At 46.4% G+C, this 15801-nt stretch overlaps 1 protein-coding gene across 2 annotated transcripts in view; it reads left to right on the plus strand.

Moving 5' to 3' along the window:
* DLC1 (DLC1 Rho GTPase activating protein) overlaps window positions 1-15801 on the plus strand; it is a 404280-nt gene that overhangs the window by 385487 nt on the left and 2992 nt on the right. The window contains exons 7-15 of one of the 2 annotated variants that reach the window (XM_028094146.2): window positions 2584-2647; window positions 4722-6145; window positions 6623-6799; window positions 9647-9806; window positions 9927-10125; window positions 11865-12078; window positions 13595-13709; window positions 14308-14526; window positions 15342-15559. In XM_028094146.2, coding sequence (XP_027949947.2) covers window positions 2584-2647; window positions 4722-6145; window positions 6623-6799; window positions 9647-9806; window positions 9927-10125; window positions 11865-12078; window positions 13595-13709; window positions 14308-14526; window positions 15342-15559 — 2790 coding nt within the window. The remainder of the gene's footprint in view (window positions 1-2583; window positions 2648-4721; window positions 6146-6622; window positions 6800-9646; window positions 9807-9926; window positions 10126-11864; window positions 12079-13594; window positions 13710-14307; window positions 14527-15341; window positions 15560-15801) is intronic. The other variant, XM_088021391.1, reaches the window with a different exon arrangement.

Consider the following 15801-nt stretch of genomic DNA (forward strand, 5'->3'; position numbering starts at 1 on the left):
AAGCAGGCTGCCACATAGTGGAGTTCAACTTTGTTACTATTTCTGTTCTGTTAAAAGAAAGTACATTTTTAAAGCAATTGCACTAATTCCAAGAAAGTATCTTTTAAGAATCGGAACAATTTTTATTTGTCAGGTCTTACTTGGAAAATTGTTCCTTTTTCTTTACTCACACGTCTCGCACTTGTCCCTGTTTTCACTTTGAATACGAGGCCCCAAAACCCCCCTGCTTTGCTTTTATCAGGGTGCTTGCAGCTTCCTGCAGCAAAACTCGGGAGCTTTGATGGCCCACCTTGTAGTCCCTCCCCCTTCAGAGCAGGGTACAAGTTGCCCAGCAGATAAGACTGACACATTCCTGTGGAGCTGGGCCCTGTGAGGGCCCAGGGGGGTTGGAGGGACCACGCCTTCCGGACAGATGGTGCGTGATACCAGTTGCCACTCGTTTGGGGAATCATACTTCAGGTATAAGCTGCTCCTGTGTATTAGCATCATTAAGATTGATTTTGGAAAAGCATACAGGATATACTGTTTTTGAATGTCAGAACTGCCATGTTTTACTCTTGTGGCAATTCGTCACCTCTCCAAAGCCCCATGTCCTCATCTACAAAAGGAAAACAGTAGTATCTGTGCCATAGGGTTGTTGTGAGGACCAAGATGAAATAACACCTATGTGGTGCGGGGCATGGCGCCTGACCCGGAGCGAGCCCCCTTCCGTCTAGCTCTAACTGTTTCGTGTCAGTGTGGTCCTTTCTCCAGGTAGCTAAGGTCTCACCAGTGGGCATTCTTTGGAGGTCCTGGGAACAAATGAATCTTACAGAAACCCCAAGAAATAACTTTTTGGCTTCAAAATTGAACTGCCATTAGCTTGGTGCTACCAACATAAAAAAGATAATGTTGACCTTTATAAAACTAGCCTCTAGGGTCTTTTTTGTTTGACTCAAATCTAGAATTTGTGAAGTGAGCCCCTCCCCTGCCGCCAGAGGCTTCCATGCCTAGTAAACCTGGTTATAAACACCACTCAACCATTAAAGCCCAAATGAAGTCAAGTGGGTATTTGATTACAGGTTTGATTAATGAAACCCAGACCTAAGACTAACTATAACCATTCCGGATTCTTTAAATCTTGAAAACATTTGAGAACTCAAAACACTGTGGATCTAAGTCATTTAAGTAATGTATGCCCCTCTAGGGAGGGACCTTATAGCCACTCCTTTCAAAGTTTGGGATTTTTCTTAGTTACTTGTTTTCTTTCTCTCCCCATCAACAGAGAGAATTTTTCTGAACACAGGCAACATAAGCATTCTGAGTTATCTTTGTTTATTCTATAAACAGGCTACCACGTAATCTATGAAATCAAAGGCAGTCTTATCAGCAGGCAAAAATACTTTCTATCCTTGTGCATCAAGTTGTTAGACGAGTTGCAAGAACAGAATCCCAAAGATAAAGCCTAGAAGCAGTCTCCTGGTCAGTTTGAATTTGTGTGAATCAAATGCTCTTATCCTATGGAAAAGGAAGAATTGCAATTGTAGGAAAAACTGGAAAGCTGAGCGTGGGAGACAGCAGATATGCCAAAGGTTTATGTGAGGAAGACCAAGTGCTGGTCATCTAGAAGCTGTTAGAGGGAGCTGTCATTCACACTTCTACAATACCATGTGTTTCTGAGTATGGGACGGTCTTCTCTTTCCAGCTATTTCATTATTTCCTGATGAGGACTTTTATTTGGGGGGGTTTGTGTTTTTTTTTTGGTTTTTTTTTTTTTGGTATTTCATTTTCAAACAAACCGAAATCATTTCCCTAATTATAAATTGACATTACTCCTTGGCAGGGGTAAAAAAATGTTTAAAAATATCACTCTTGTTCCAAAGAAGAATCTGATTCAAGTGCTGATTTTTGAGCTCTGTTGTTAACCCTTGAAGCTGCTGTGTGAAAATGTTTTCAGTACTCATTTCCACTATAGCTATGACTGTCCCAAACATTATCCCGTCCCATACAGGAAGTTGTAAAAAGAATTGGATATTAAAGAGGCTCCAATTTCCATTCTGTATAAGAACTCACTAAATTTTTGAACAGAGTGTCTAAGGTTGTTATGTCTAAAAGTTGGCTTATCTTTCTATTTGAATTTTGATTTGAGATAGAATATACCATTTATTTTTATTTACCAAGAACACTGCTCGGTTCCTTGTTGCTGTTGCTATTTCTGTGAAAGGGGACATCACTGGCTCTTATTTCTTGGTGCTATGAGGAGCTACCTAATAGATCAACCTAGGGACTCTTGGAAGAGTAAATTTCCTCATTGAGAGTTGTTTGTTCTGTGAAGAATAAGAAGCACCTGATAGTACCCTAGCAATGTGTCCTTTTACTATAAAATAGTAATACTCAATCTAAATGACGAAGTTTAAGAAATGTCAAGGTATTTTTAAACTATTCACTTTGTAAAGAAGTTTCTAACACTGTTCTAAATTATAGAATAATTTTTTATAGAATAAAGGAACTCATTACACATGTCACCTGTTTGGAAAAAAAAAAATATGTATCTACCCATCAGTGGTTTCCTATTTTTGCTAATACTATTTCTTTGCCCTGTAGGCGTCTAAATACTTTAAACAAGTGTGCGGTGATGAAGCTGGAAATTAGTCCTCATCGGAAGAGAGTGAGTATATAAAATGTATAATAGGATGGGAGGAAAGGAGGCAGACCAAAAACTGGATTATGTGTTTTGTAAGAGGTTTTGTCTCTCAAACTCTTACCACTTCCTTGTTCCAAAAATCTACATTTTTAATGTTGTAATCCAGTCAGGTTTACCAAAGATCAAGTAGCCTTAGGTAACCGAAACCAGTAGTTGCAGCTAGCCCATAAATTGAGGTTTTCCCACTGTTTTTTTTTTTTTTTAATTGAGATAAAACTGACACATAATATTAGTTTCAGGTATACAACATAGAGATTCAATATTTATATATATTACAGTGTGATCACCACAATAAGTCTCGTTAACATCCATCACCACACAGTTATAACATTTTTTTTGTTGTGATGAGAATTTTTAAGATCTTTCTTAGCAATTTTCAAATATACAGTACAGTACGGTGAATTATAGTCACCATGCTGTGCATCACATCTCCAAAACTTACTTATTTTATAACTGGAAGTTTGTACCTTTTGACCCCTGCCTCTGGCAACCACCAGTCTGTTCTCTGTATCTATGAGGGGTTTTTTCCAACTGTTTTTGATTGGAACAAATCATCTATTATTTTGCCTTGTTAACTCAGTGCCTACTACAGATTAAAGGAATGAGGCTTAGGCAATCCCAGTGAATCCTCCATTATTCCCTTCAGAAACTAAAGCTGAAGTTCTCTGGGGACTCTCCCCACACATAACAGTAACCGTGCTTCAGAGCTGCTGCAGGGATGGAAGAGAAGGCTGGCTTGTGGGGTACTGAAGAATAATGAGAGACTGGAGGGAGGGAGGAAAAGAGCTGGGGCGGGGGACGGAGGGAAGGGCAGGAAATCCCACACATTCTAGTCAAATGGTGGTACATAACTTCTGTGTATGAAATGTGAGGACCTCTTATGAGATCTTAGGAGAAGAGGTGGGTGTAGTCCTGGGAGTAATTGTCACAAATTAGAGTAAACAGGAATAAGTTTGGTCAAAGAACATATTTCTGACTGTTCAGAGTACAAATTTTAATTATCCTAGAGTCCCTGACTTGCAACAGGCTACCTTCTTGGGGGGAGTTAAACCTTTTAAACAAATGAACTGGAACCTCAGCACCCACTGAGCTGTGGAGAGGAGTCTCCAAGTCAGCCTTAATGCTCTCTATACTCATTGCCTGTGACATGTGGGTCATGTGATATTTTCCACACCAGTGGGAAGGACCTGCATCAGACTGAACGGTGCCTTTTGATATCCCGCCTAGAAGGCTCAGATGCAGTAGTTTGTGACGCGGCATAACCCTGAGTGCTGCCCATAAATCAAGCAAGGTCAGCAAAGATGTTACTTCACGTTTTTGAATGTTCCATGCTGTCAGGACTGGGTATTTGTGAAGCCTTGTTAAATGGCCTGGAGCATGTCTGAGGTTGAAACTTCACAGGACACGTGTGGCATTAGCTCCCACCCCGTGTCTGGTAGGGGGAGGGGATGAGAAAGAACAGGTAAGAAGCGGAAAAGTATCCGACTGAAAAATTGTGGGGGCTTATTACCTTGCTTGGTGTCGCCATTGGTCTGTTAGGAGATGTACACTTTTAGGGTGGCTACAGATTTCAGTTACCGTTCTTCTTAGGGTTTGAAAACTACCTTTTTTAATGGCAAAAGAGAATATAAACACATGCTGTCAACAGGCAGCAAAACTGGAGGCAGACCAGAGGGAGTCCTACCCGTTGCTGACTCCGGTTCAAAATATTCTGCATGCCTGGAATTTTCACAGATCTCCAGAGGTTTCCTCTGTGAGCAATTAAAGAACAGCCTTATAGACCCAACAGTTTCTACCAAATAACTCTTATTTAGCCTGAAACACTCGGTCAGGCTTTTTCCTGTTAAAGTTCTGAGGTGTACATCTTTGTAATGTAAAAAAATAATAATAAAATCGTCACCATCCACTCAACGGCTCATACATGACACAGTAGAGCTATAAAGGGGGAATCGACGCCCATGGCGTATTACGAGCTCGCGTCCTGCACCCTGCTGCCCGCCCGGTCCCAGTGACGAATGCCTCCATTCTCTGCTTGCAGAGTGAGGATTCGGACGAGGATGAGCCTTGTGCGATCAGCGGCAAATGGACTTTCCAGAGGGACAGCAAGAGGTGGTCCCGGCTGGAAGAGTTTGATGTCTTTTCCCCAAAGCAGGACCCAGCCCCCGGGGCCCCCGACGGCACCCACCTGAAGAACGCGGCGAGCCACGAGAGCATGCTGACGGAGCTCAGCGAGCGCCAGGAGGTGGCTTCCGTCCTCAGCCTCAGCAGCACGGGCAGCCTCCCCGTGCACGCGCCCCACGCCGGGGACGCCGCGACGCCCCGGACCAACTCGGTCCTCAGCGTCTGCTCCTCCGGCAACTTCGCAGGCAACGATGACTCGTTCTGCAGCCTGCCCTCTCCCAAGGAACTGTCCGGCTTCGGCTTCAGCCTGAAGGGCCCCGAGAAGAACGCCAAGTCCAAGACGCGCAGCCTGCTGAAACGCATGGAGAGCTTGAAGCTCAAGGGCTCGCACCACGGCAAGCACAAGGCGCCTTCCAAGCTGGGGCTGATCATCAGCGGGCCCATTCTGCGGGAGGGGCTGGACGAGGAGAAGCTGAAGCAGCTGAACTGCGTGGAGATCTCGGCGCTCAACGGCAACCACATCAACGTGCCCGCCGTGCGCAAGCGGAGCGTCTCCAACTCCACGCAGACCAGCAGCAGCAGTAGCCAGTCGGAGACCAGCAGCGCCGTGAGCACGCCCAGCCCGGTCACCAGGACCCGGAGCCTCAGCGCCTGCAACAAGCGGGTGGGCATGTACCTGGAGGGCTTTGATCCGTTCAGTCAGTCCACGTTCAGCAGCGTTACGGAGCAGAACTTTAAGAACCGCGAGAGCTACCGGGAGGACGCCGTGTTCTACATCCCGGAAGATCATAAGCCCGGCACTTTCCCCAAGGCCCTCTCCAATGGCAGTTTCTCGCCCTCGGGGAGTAACAGCTCCGTGAACTGGAGGACTGGAAGCTTCCACGGCCCCGGCCACATCAGCCTGAGGAGGGAAAACAGCAGCGACAGCCCCAAGGAGCTTAAGAGACGCAATTCCTCCAGCTCCATGAGCAGCCGCCTGAGTGTCTACGACAACGTGCCGGGCTCCGTCCTCTATTCCAGTTCAGGGGACCTGGCCGACCTGGAGAGCGAGGACATCTTCCCCGAGCTGGATGACATCCTCTACCATGTGAAAGGGATGCAGAGGATCGTCAACCAGTGGTCAGAGAAGTTTTCGGATGAGGGAGACTCTGACTCAGCCCTGGACTCGGTCTCTCCGTGCCCGAGCTCTCCCAAACAGATACACCTGGATGTGGACAACGACCGAGCCACGCCCAGTGACCTGGACAGTACGGGCAACTCCCTGAATGAACCCGAAGAGCCCTCGGACATCCCGGAAAGGAGGGATTCTGGGGTGGGGGCCTCCCTGACCAGGTCCAATAGGTGAGAGCCTTGCTTCCCTCCGGAGATGGGGGAGGGGAGGGAGGGGAGGGAAGGGACTGCTTCCGCTCTCGTGGGGGGGCGGGGAGGAGATAGGGTCAGGTGTGGCATTCGTAGTCGTGTGGGCTCCCAAGAAAAGTGACAGACCAGGCGCTCCTCACGTCCAAAACGCACGGACACCGTTCAGCGGGTCCGGAGTTTCGGTTTGGGAAGAGGAAGTAAGTCTTGGGGGTGATTGGGGGTGATGGTTGTGCAACAGTGAGAAGGTATTTAAGGCCTCTGAGCTGTACACTTAGCAGTGGTTAAGAAGGTCCTTTATGTCGCGTGTATTTTACCACAGCCGGGGAAGGAAAAGAATGGGATGGAAGTTGAGTCCTCTCTGTTCCCGAGATAAGACACCAGGGTGCAGCCGCTGCTGATCTCGGGTCTGCCTGTTAAAGAGCCCTTGTACTCACCCCCTCCCCTGCTCTTCTCCCACAGGCACAGGCTGAGATGGCACAGTTTCCAGAGCTCCCATCGGCCGAGCTTAAACTCTGTATCACTGCAGATTAACTGCCAGTCAGTGGCCCAGATGAACCTGCTGCAGAAATACTCGCTCCTAAAGTTAACCGCTCTGCTGGAGAAATACACACCTTCTAATAAGCATGGCTTCAGCTGGTAAGGGTTAACTGTGCTCAGTAAACTAATTGGAAAAGTTTTTGGTCAGCTCCTTGAAGCTGTCCCAATGCTGAGTGTGTAGCAGTTCTAGCTTTTATTAATAGCTTTAGACTATCATCCTAATGTAATCTCTGCATTCTTGAGGCCGTATTTGATACTGCTCAAGCCAGTCTCACTTTAGGGAATAAGCGGCGGGATTGCTTGAGTGAGTTTCAGCTCTCAGGTGGACAAATCGCCGGTTGCTGGGGTGAGAATGCATTGCTGCTCCATCACACTGTATAGGTGCCTCCTTCCCAGTGTTAGCCAGAGCCCACCAGGGGCGCCTGGGTGGCTCAGTCCGTTTAGCATCCGACTCTTGATTTCGGCTCAGGTCATGATCTCAGGGTTGTGAGATCCAGCCCCTCATCGGGCTCCGCAATCAGCAGGGAGTCTGCTTGAGGATTCTCTCTCTCTCCCTCTCCCCCTCTCCCCCTCTCCCCCTCCCCCCTCCCCCCTCCCCCCTCCCCCTCCCTCCTCCTCCCCACCTCCCTCCCTCCCCCTCTCCCCCTCCCTCCCTCCCCCTCTCCCCCTCCCTCCCTCCCCCTCTCCCCCTCCCTCCCTCTCTCTCCCTCCCTCTCCCCCCCAAAATAAATAAATCTTAAGAGAAAAAAGAAATAGCCCCCCCCACAGGTAAATATATGTATAGTATCAGATCATACTTATGGGAAGAAGGAAAGAAAAATTTTGTTCTTATCATAGGATGTTGAGACCAACTTTGAAATGTTTGACGTATGGCACCTGGCCTTATAACCCTCTTCGTGTATGTTTTTAGAAATCGTTTCTGGTGTAAATATTTGAAGCATCACTCAAAAATCTACCTGTGCTAAAAAAAATTCAGGTTATGTTTTTTTCTAAAAGAGACTCTTGAACAGTGAATAACAAGCCCAAAGAATTCACTGCTCTAAGACATTATAGGCTAAAATATACATGAAGGTAAAATTCATCGGATGAACTGTTCGTAATTACTTTCAAGAATACAGCCCTTGGCGTGTGCAACATGAGCTGGAGACCGTCAGGCCGCATGGGTCACGGATGGGACCTAATGCTTGCATACCTGAATTTCTCTGCTGTCAGAGAAATCTGCAAAGCAGAGACCTACCTCCAGATTGACATCCAAGTACATTTCACTGTGTCGGCTGGGTATCCTTAGGCCTTTTCACTCATCTGAGTGTTTTATCATCCCAGTTGCACAACCTCCTCTTTTTATAAAAACAGAGAAGCAGCCCATTTCCCTTAGCAGCGACCAGAGGGGCCCGGGAGAGTCGGCAAAGCAGCGTAAGGGTCCCTTCTCTCCCCAGGTCCTCCTGTCCTCAGGACTCGGAGTGAGTTTAACTTCAGCATCAAAGCACCTCCCGTTCAAAGGCTGTTATTATGTGAGCCTCGCTAAATACAGAAGTTGTTTGTTCTGAATGACAGAAATAAGTATTGACCAGTTTATCCCCACATGCTTCAGATTCTCGGTGGAGATCGTAATGTGTTCTTTGCACATTCCGCCGCTGGGCTTTCCCCCTCCCCCCCCGACAAAGCGAGTATTATACACACTTGTAGCCATGATACCATATATTTAACTGTATGGAAATACAAATTTGGCTCTGCACTTTCATTTTACCTTTCGTAGGGCTATAAACAGTAACGTGTCGTGGCTGCTGGGAAGCCCTCAGAAGTCAAAGCAGCCTGTCTTCTGCAGTGTTCCTCGGCGCTTAGAGCCCTGTTTTCCCTGCTGGCTATTTAAAAGTACATATTTTACATTCTCGTTTCTGAGTTGTCCACCCCCTTCCCACCAAACCCTCAAGAATCTGAGAGTCCGTAATACTTCTTGAGCTCTGGTCAGTTTTTCCAGTGAGTCAAAACCAAATGTAAAAGCCTTGCATTGTGAGATCCATGGAATAAGGAGAAATTCTGCACAAAATTCTTTTCCTGTTCGGCCGTGCCCTTTCTTGTCCCATTTAGAGAGGTCACATTTAGAGCTGAAGTTTCTGCTTGACAGCATTAAATGCGTGACATCGGTTTCCTGCTGTTCCATGTACTGCTGGGGCTGGACCTGGTTTTAGGACTCCGGGGAGCCTGGCGTAGGCTCACAAAACCTTCATTGTTCTCTTCCGTCTTCCTTTAGAAACCTGAAGATGTGGTACACTCCGGGGTCATCAGCAGGAGGATTTATTTTGACTTCGGGTCATTAGCTTGGCCCCCATTGTTGAGCTCTGGAGTTGGTTCTCATTATGTTGGACCAACACCACGTATTTGCTCTTTTCTCATCCAGCATTACATGATCCTTTTATACCTTAAATGCTTTGAAACTCATCAGAAACTTAGAAATGATTCTTGTCCATTTACAGGACAAACGGGAACATGTTTTTCAAATTCTGTCGTGAAGCGCCTCATTCGGGTCTTGAATGTTTTCTGTTTCTTATTCCTTCCTATGCTGCCATTTTGTAAGGAAGCCCATCGGCTCCCTTAAGAATATAGACCCAGTTCTCAGAGTTAATAGTGGAAGGAGAATCCCCAGCAGAGAAAATGTCCCTGGGTCTCATAGCCCCCAGCTCTCGGAAGATCCAGAATAGTCCTGTCCCACAGAACTGTGACAGTGGAAACGTTCTATATTTGCTCATCTGGTAACTCCTGGCCACAGATGGCTCATGAGCACCTGAACTGTGGCTAATACGACTGAGGAACTAAATCTGTAATTTTATTTAAATAGCCACCTTATTAGCACAGCTCTAAAGCCCACGGGGTTTACCTGCAAAGATGGGTAAGAGTATACAGACAAATAAACGTCTCTCCCCACCCCTACTACTGTTCTTTAAATAGGGCTGTGCCCAAGTTCATGAAAAGGATCAAGGTCCCAGACTACAAGGACCGGAATGTGTTCGGGGTCCCTCTGACAGTCAATGTGCAGCGCACGGGACAGCCCCTGCCCCAGAGCATCCAGCAGGCCATGCGCTACCTCCGCAACCACTGTTTGGATCAGGTGAGGACTGCTGTGCACAGGTCCCGTGGAATCGTGGGGCCTCGGACTCAAGCTTCCTTTTATGATTCTGTAGTGGAAATATTGCTTCTATCCGGACATGTCATGTTTTTCTTCCAACAGGTGGGGCTTTTCAGAAAATCTGGTGTCAAATCCCGGATCCAGGCTCTGCGCCAGATGAATGAAAGTGCCATAGATTGTGTCAGCTATGAGGGGCAGTCTGCTTATGATGTGGCAGACATGCTGAAGCAGTATTTTCGAGACCTTCCTGAGCCACTAATGACGAACAAGCTCTCAGAAACCTTTCTCCAGATCTATCAGTGTAAGTATTCTTTGATTTCCACGTTGTTGGCCTTGGGGAAAAGTGGGACCGGCTGAAACCCGTGGCTTCCTGTCATGCCGTTCTCTGGAACCCACACGATGACCTCTTGGAAGTATGTGTCATCAGTTTCTTCCTTTTCTCCTTGTTTGTGGAACGGGTTTCTGTATACCTGTTGAATAATGCAAAAGTAAATTTCCCTTATCATCATTCTCTCATTACTGGAGCAGTTCTACATTCTTACGTTCTTTTGGGGGAGGTTGGGGCAGAGGGAGAGAGAAAGAGAGAAACTTAAGGAGGTTCCATGCCAAGCGCAGAGCCCGATGCCGGACTCAGTCTCACGACCCTGAGATCATGGCCTGAGCCGAAATCAAGAGTAGGACTCTTAACCCACTGAGCCACCCAGGTGCTCCCCACATTCTTACGTTCTGATCCAGGAGCTCACGCTTTCATTCACTTCTAGAACAGTGTTATCTGAGATGCTTATAGAAGAGCAGGTACCAAGATATTTCTGTTGATGCACAGCTCTCCAGCAGGGCCTGTTGGGTTTAAAACTTCACAGGTGTCTGTGTGTTTTATCTTGCTGTAAAATGAATAAATAATCTTTTTCTGTTATTCATCTCAGCTTCTGCCAGAAATACTTGGGAAAACAATACCATGCCCTTCTCACTTTTAAGTAAAGCTTAAAGCAAACAGTTGTCTAAATTAATGATCAAGATCAGGATTATAGCATTTACAGCCCCGTGTTTTTCTTGGCTCAGTGTGGTGTTACAGCAATGTAATATAAAAGCAGCTTCTCTCTTCGTGCTCGAATTGTCTTTAAACCAGCGCGTTGGACTTTATTTTATGAGAAATGGAGCTGGTCTGGATTATTTCATTATTTGTTTCATCCTTTCAGATTTTATGAAAACACAGGTCACATTTTCCCCACCAAGGTATTTGTTATGTATTGTAACCATGGAGCTGTTTTAATCAGTTTGTCCTATGGAGCTGCACTTGAGTGACTTGATTTTTCCACCACATGCCTCTTAAAAGACAGATTTGCCTAGTAAAGGAGACCTGAAGGTTGGGCCCAGCATTTTCTACATGTATATTATTTTACTGGCTTGTTTCTTAAGCATATATTTTTATAATTGTCTCTCAGTATGCTTTCCAAAGCTTAAGGAAATTACTAGTAAAAATAGCTGTTGTTTCAACTGAGTATTTTAGCAGCTTCCTTTCCGCATCTTACGAATGAGCAGATCAGTTATAATTATGGAAATTCCCCAGAGATAATGAACATTTTGTGTAAAGGCTGAGAAAGTTTTTATCCCTTTGTACATATGTTAGATACGCTTTTTCACTGAGACTAAACCAAAGTATAAATGTGTGTGTTTTCAGTAACCGAGAATGGTAAACTAGGGATTTCTAAGAAAAAAAATACTTAGGAAAGAAAAACTAATTCCGTAAACCAAAAGAACAGGCATCATATCTGGAGTTGAACTCCGAGGTGGATTTAGGAGGATATTGGCATTGTGGGTGTTGAAAACTTTTTAACTCCTCCACAGGCAGGAAATACTTGAGGGTAGTGACGCTGGTGGCGGTCCCTAATTTCTTCCATATTAACCTCAAGTACACTTTCTGCAAGTGCCTGTTCAGTACTGGGCTGAGGTCGTTGGGGCTGGTATTTGCTTTGGGACGTTTCCTTGTGATGTGCGTGGAAAAGCACTGAGCCTGACGGAGGAAATGCTGGTGTTGTACAGGTGTGCCCAAGGACCAGCGCCTCCAGGCTATCAAGGCCGCCATTATGCTCCTACCTGATGAGAACCGGGAGGTCCTACAGACCCTTCTTTACTTCTTGAGCGATGTCACAGCAGCTGTAAAAGAAAACCAGATGACTCCCACCAACCTGGCTGTGTGCCTAGCGCCTTCCCTTTTCCACCTCAACACCCTGAAGAGAGAGAATTCTTCTCCAAGGTACGGGTCCGAGGAGATGTGCACACACATGCTCTGTTCTTCAGACCGGGGCAGCCTACCTTTCCTTCTCGGTTGGCCCCCTGGGTTTCTTGGATTCACACCTGAGTCAAGCAGAGTTTGCCTCCTTCCTTCACAGCCCCCACACTTCCCTCCTTTCTTCTCAGCCTTGGGGCTGTGACTTTCTAGACAGTCTAGTGGCAACCAGGTTTTGAGAGATTTGGGTATCTGCTTTGCCGTGGCAAATGTTTGCCCTGCTCCTCCCCGGCACCCTCTGTGACCTTGCCGTCACACTTTCTGCCAGCAAAAAATCGTGCAGATTTACTCACCTCAAAAACTGGCTGGAAGTAAGGTCCTCGATGCCCTGGCTTCTGCAGGGTCAAGAAAGCCAAGCCCCCAGCCTGTGCTGGAAGTTGTAAGGTAGTTAGCTGGCTCTAAAAGAACTAAGGATAACACTGAGCCTCAGAGCCAGGACCTGGCCTAAGCCCATTGTGTGCAAAGCTTCTCCTTGGACATATATAAGCTGGGGGTAGATGAAGAAGAAGTCAGAGGATCTGGAAAATATCAAAGGCTGATATTTGCTCAGCACTGATTCTGACCCAACCACGGGACTACACCCTTGACATTCATTCTCTCATTTAATCCTGGGAACAGTCATAGGAGGTGAAGATCCTGGCAGGGAGGTGAGATTGCAGGGAGGGTCCGTGTAATAAGTACCTTGCCCACATCTGACAGGGGAGATGGCCGAGCCAGTTGGAGCTTCTTACTGCTGTGAATGTTTCCCGTAAGGGCCTCACAGCGGAGTAGGTAAGAAAGGAGGCCCTAACGGGACTTAACCCCCTACGTCGAACCCATCCAGCTGATGATCCTTTTCCTCAGCTCTGCAGGTACTGGACAGAGACTCCTTCGCTCCAGGCCTGAGGCCTGGTTGTGCTGGGTGAAGTCAGCTTTGCTTCTGAAAGTCATACAGTAACTTAACATATCTTTTTATCTAGTTCTCACGTGAACTGAGGCATTCCATCTTCAATAGGATAGGGAACAAGAGATGAGCAGAAGAGAGAGATCAGATAAGATTAAGAGAAACCTCTAGGAAACAATAGATGGTCCCCTCGCCTTCGGGAGGGGATTTTATTTATTTAAGCTGTAAAGAAGAGTGACACCGTTTACTGGGACGTGCAATGCCTCCTCTCCTCGCACCCCTTGAAGCTGCCTTCTGTCTCTCCACCAACAGCCGTAGACCTTCCAAGCTGCCCTATTTAAATAGGAACCTGTTTAACGTGATAGCTTTAAACAGCCTAGATCTCACTGAAAACAGTCCCTTTCATGTTTTTGTGCTTTGCTGATAAAACTGAGGAATTTTAGTGACCAAAGTAAAGCTCTCCCGAACCTCTTGGTAACATAGGCTTCGGTAAGATGGTTTGTTTTTTTTTTTTTCCTCCTTTGGGTTTCCTAGAATAACACATCAATTAAACACACATAAATATTTGAATCTCCCCCCTCCCTTATTTCTTCTGCCTAGGGTAATGCAAAGAAAACAAAGTTTGGGCAAACCAGATCAGAAAGATTTGAATGAAAACCTCGCTGCCACTCAGGGTCTGGCCCATATGATTGCTGAGTGCAAGAAGCTTTTCCAGGTAAGGAGTTGGGGAGCTTTGTTATTTGTTGAGGATTACATAAATCATGAAGACAAAATCTTAGGCACCGAGTTTGTTCACATCTTACCAAAAGATCTTTCCACAGCCGGAGATTATATACATAGCTCAAGAATGTCTTTCTTTTTTTCCTTTTCTAAGAACATCTTATTTATTTTATAATGTATAAGCTCATTAGAGTTAATGTGTTGAATGAAATTTGCCTAGCGCCATACCCCTTGACTTCAAAAGCAAAAGCAACCAATGATCTGAAATAAATTCTGGATCTGAGAAGCCTGTCCTCATGCACTTAAGCCCCATATTCGTCATTTACCCTCCTTTGACTTTCCAAAGCAGAAGAACCCCTTACATGGGAATAGGCTTTTTAGATACATTTATGAACGTGATGTGTTTGTGTCCTCACAATACCTTGGGAGGTCAGCAGGCCCAGCCCTCAGTGTTCAGGGAAACGGAGCGGTTGGGGTGCCCGCACCGCCCCGAGAGCCCAGTGTGTTGCCACCGCACCGCCCCTTCCCCTGATGGGCATCGGGAACAAATACAGGCACACTCACCTCCTTTTGGTCTCTCACGTCCCCCACAGGTTCCTGAGGAAATGAGTCGATGTCGGAATTCCTACACAGAACAGGAGCTGAAGCCCCTCACTCTAGAAGCATTGGGGCGCCTGCATCATGACGAGTCAGCTGACTACCAGCACTTCCTCCAGGACTGTATGGACAGCCTGTTTAAAGAGGTCAAGGAGAAGTTTAAAGGCTGGGTCAGCTACTCCACGTCTGAGCAGGCCGAGCTGTCCTATAAGAAGGTAAGGCTTGGCCCTGTTGTCATCTGGTTGAGTTCCAGCGGTCAGGGTTCAGGTTCATCAGAGGTGAGACCCTGTGGCCAGCTCAGCTCTCCATGGGCATCTGTCACCCATTCCCTTCCTTGTAGACCTGGCCAGCCAGGTGATTCAGTTCCCCGGGGAAGAGTGGAAGCCAGGTCAGCAAGGAATCATAGTCAACTCACGCTTGTTGGAGGAATCGGACCATTTACTGAAATCCTTTGGTTCCACAGAATCACAGTACAGTTCCCTGGGCAATAGGTATTGGGCTTTAGGGCATTCTATGACATGCTTAGATATTTCCATAATTTGATCAGAATCCCCCTGCACGCTCCTCTGTTCTCAGCCACTCTTCTCTTGGCCCTTTAATGAGTGGGGATTACTTGGGGGAGAAATTAACTTGTTAGGACTAAAAGCCCCTTGAGGGCAGGGACGTCCTGTATGGCTTAGCATGATAGGCCCGTGATAGTATTTCTTGATCCCGTCTCTACCACCTTGAAAAGAAATAAACAGTGACAGCATCTGGATGGCCATGCAGATGTTAGGATGCAGATAAATGATCTGATTTTTATTGCATTGACCCTCATATGAGTCCCAGGAAAACAAATGTTAATAATTTGGATCAGAAAATTGGCCAAAGGCCAGGTTTTCTGGCCTGCTCTTGAATATACTTGGGGATACCAACATATAGATAATAATTAGTCTCCAAACACATGACTGTACATACAACTGGCAATTGGCCTTCAAAGTGTAGGGGTGTGTGAATGGTCTTAGCGCTGAAAAATACATCCTCTTTTCAGGTGAGCGAAGGACCTCCCCTAAGGCTTTGGCGGTCCACCATCGAAGTCCCTGCCATGCCTGAGGAAATCTTAAAGCGCCTCCTCAAAGAACAGCACCTCTGGGACGTAGACCTTTTGGATTCCAAAGTGATTGAAATCCTGGACAGCCAAACTGAAATTTACCAGTATGTCCAAAACAGTATGGCGCCCCACCCTGCCCGGGACTACGTTGTTTTGAGGTGAGAGCTTCCGAATGGATCCCTGTAGTAAGGATGTGCCTGGTGTCACTGAATGTGATGAGATGGTAAAATTATGTAAAGTAGAAGGTATGCCTTTGAAATAGTGTTGAACCCTTCCAGATACGGGAAATGTGTCTGTATGTATTCCAGCAGTGTGTTCATCCTGAAAATAGTTTGAACGCTTTTGGAATTGAACTCAGAAATAGAGGCACATTTGGGGCGCCTGGGTGGCTCCGTTGGTT

The sequence above is a fragment of the Eumetopias jubatus genome, unplaced genomic scaffold (assembly GCF_037043125.1).
Source record: "Eumetopias jubatus isolate StellerSeaLion01/CBP00866 unplaced genomic scaffold, mEumJub1_p1.0 scaffold_2, whole genome shotgun sequence".
Lineage (NCBI taxonomy): Eukaryota > Metazoa > Chordata > Mammalia > Carnivora > Otariidae > Eumetopias > Eumetopias jubatus.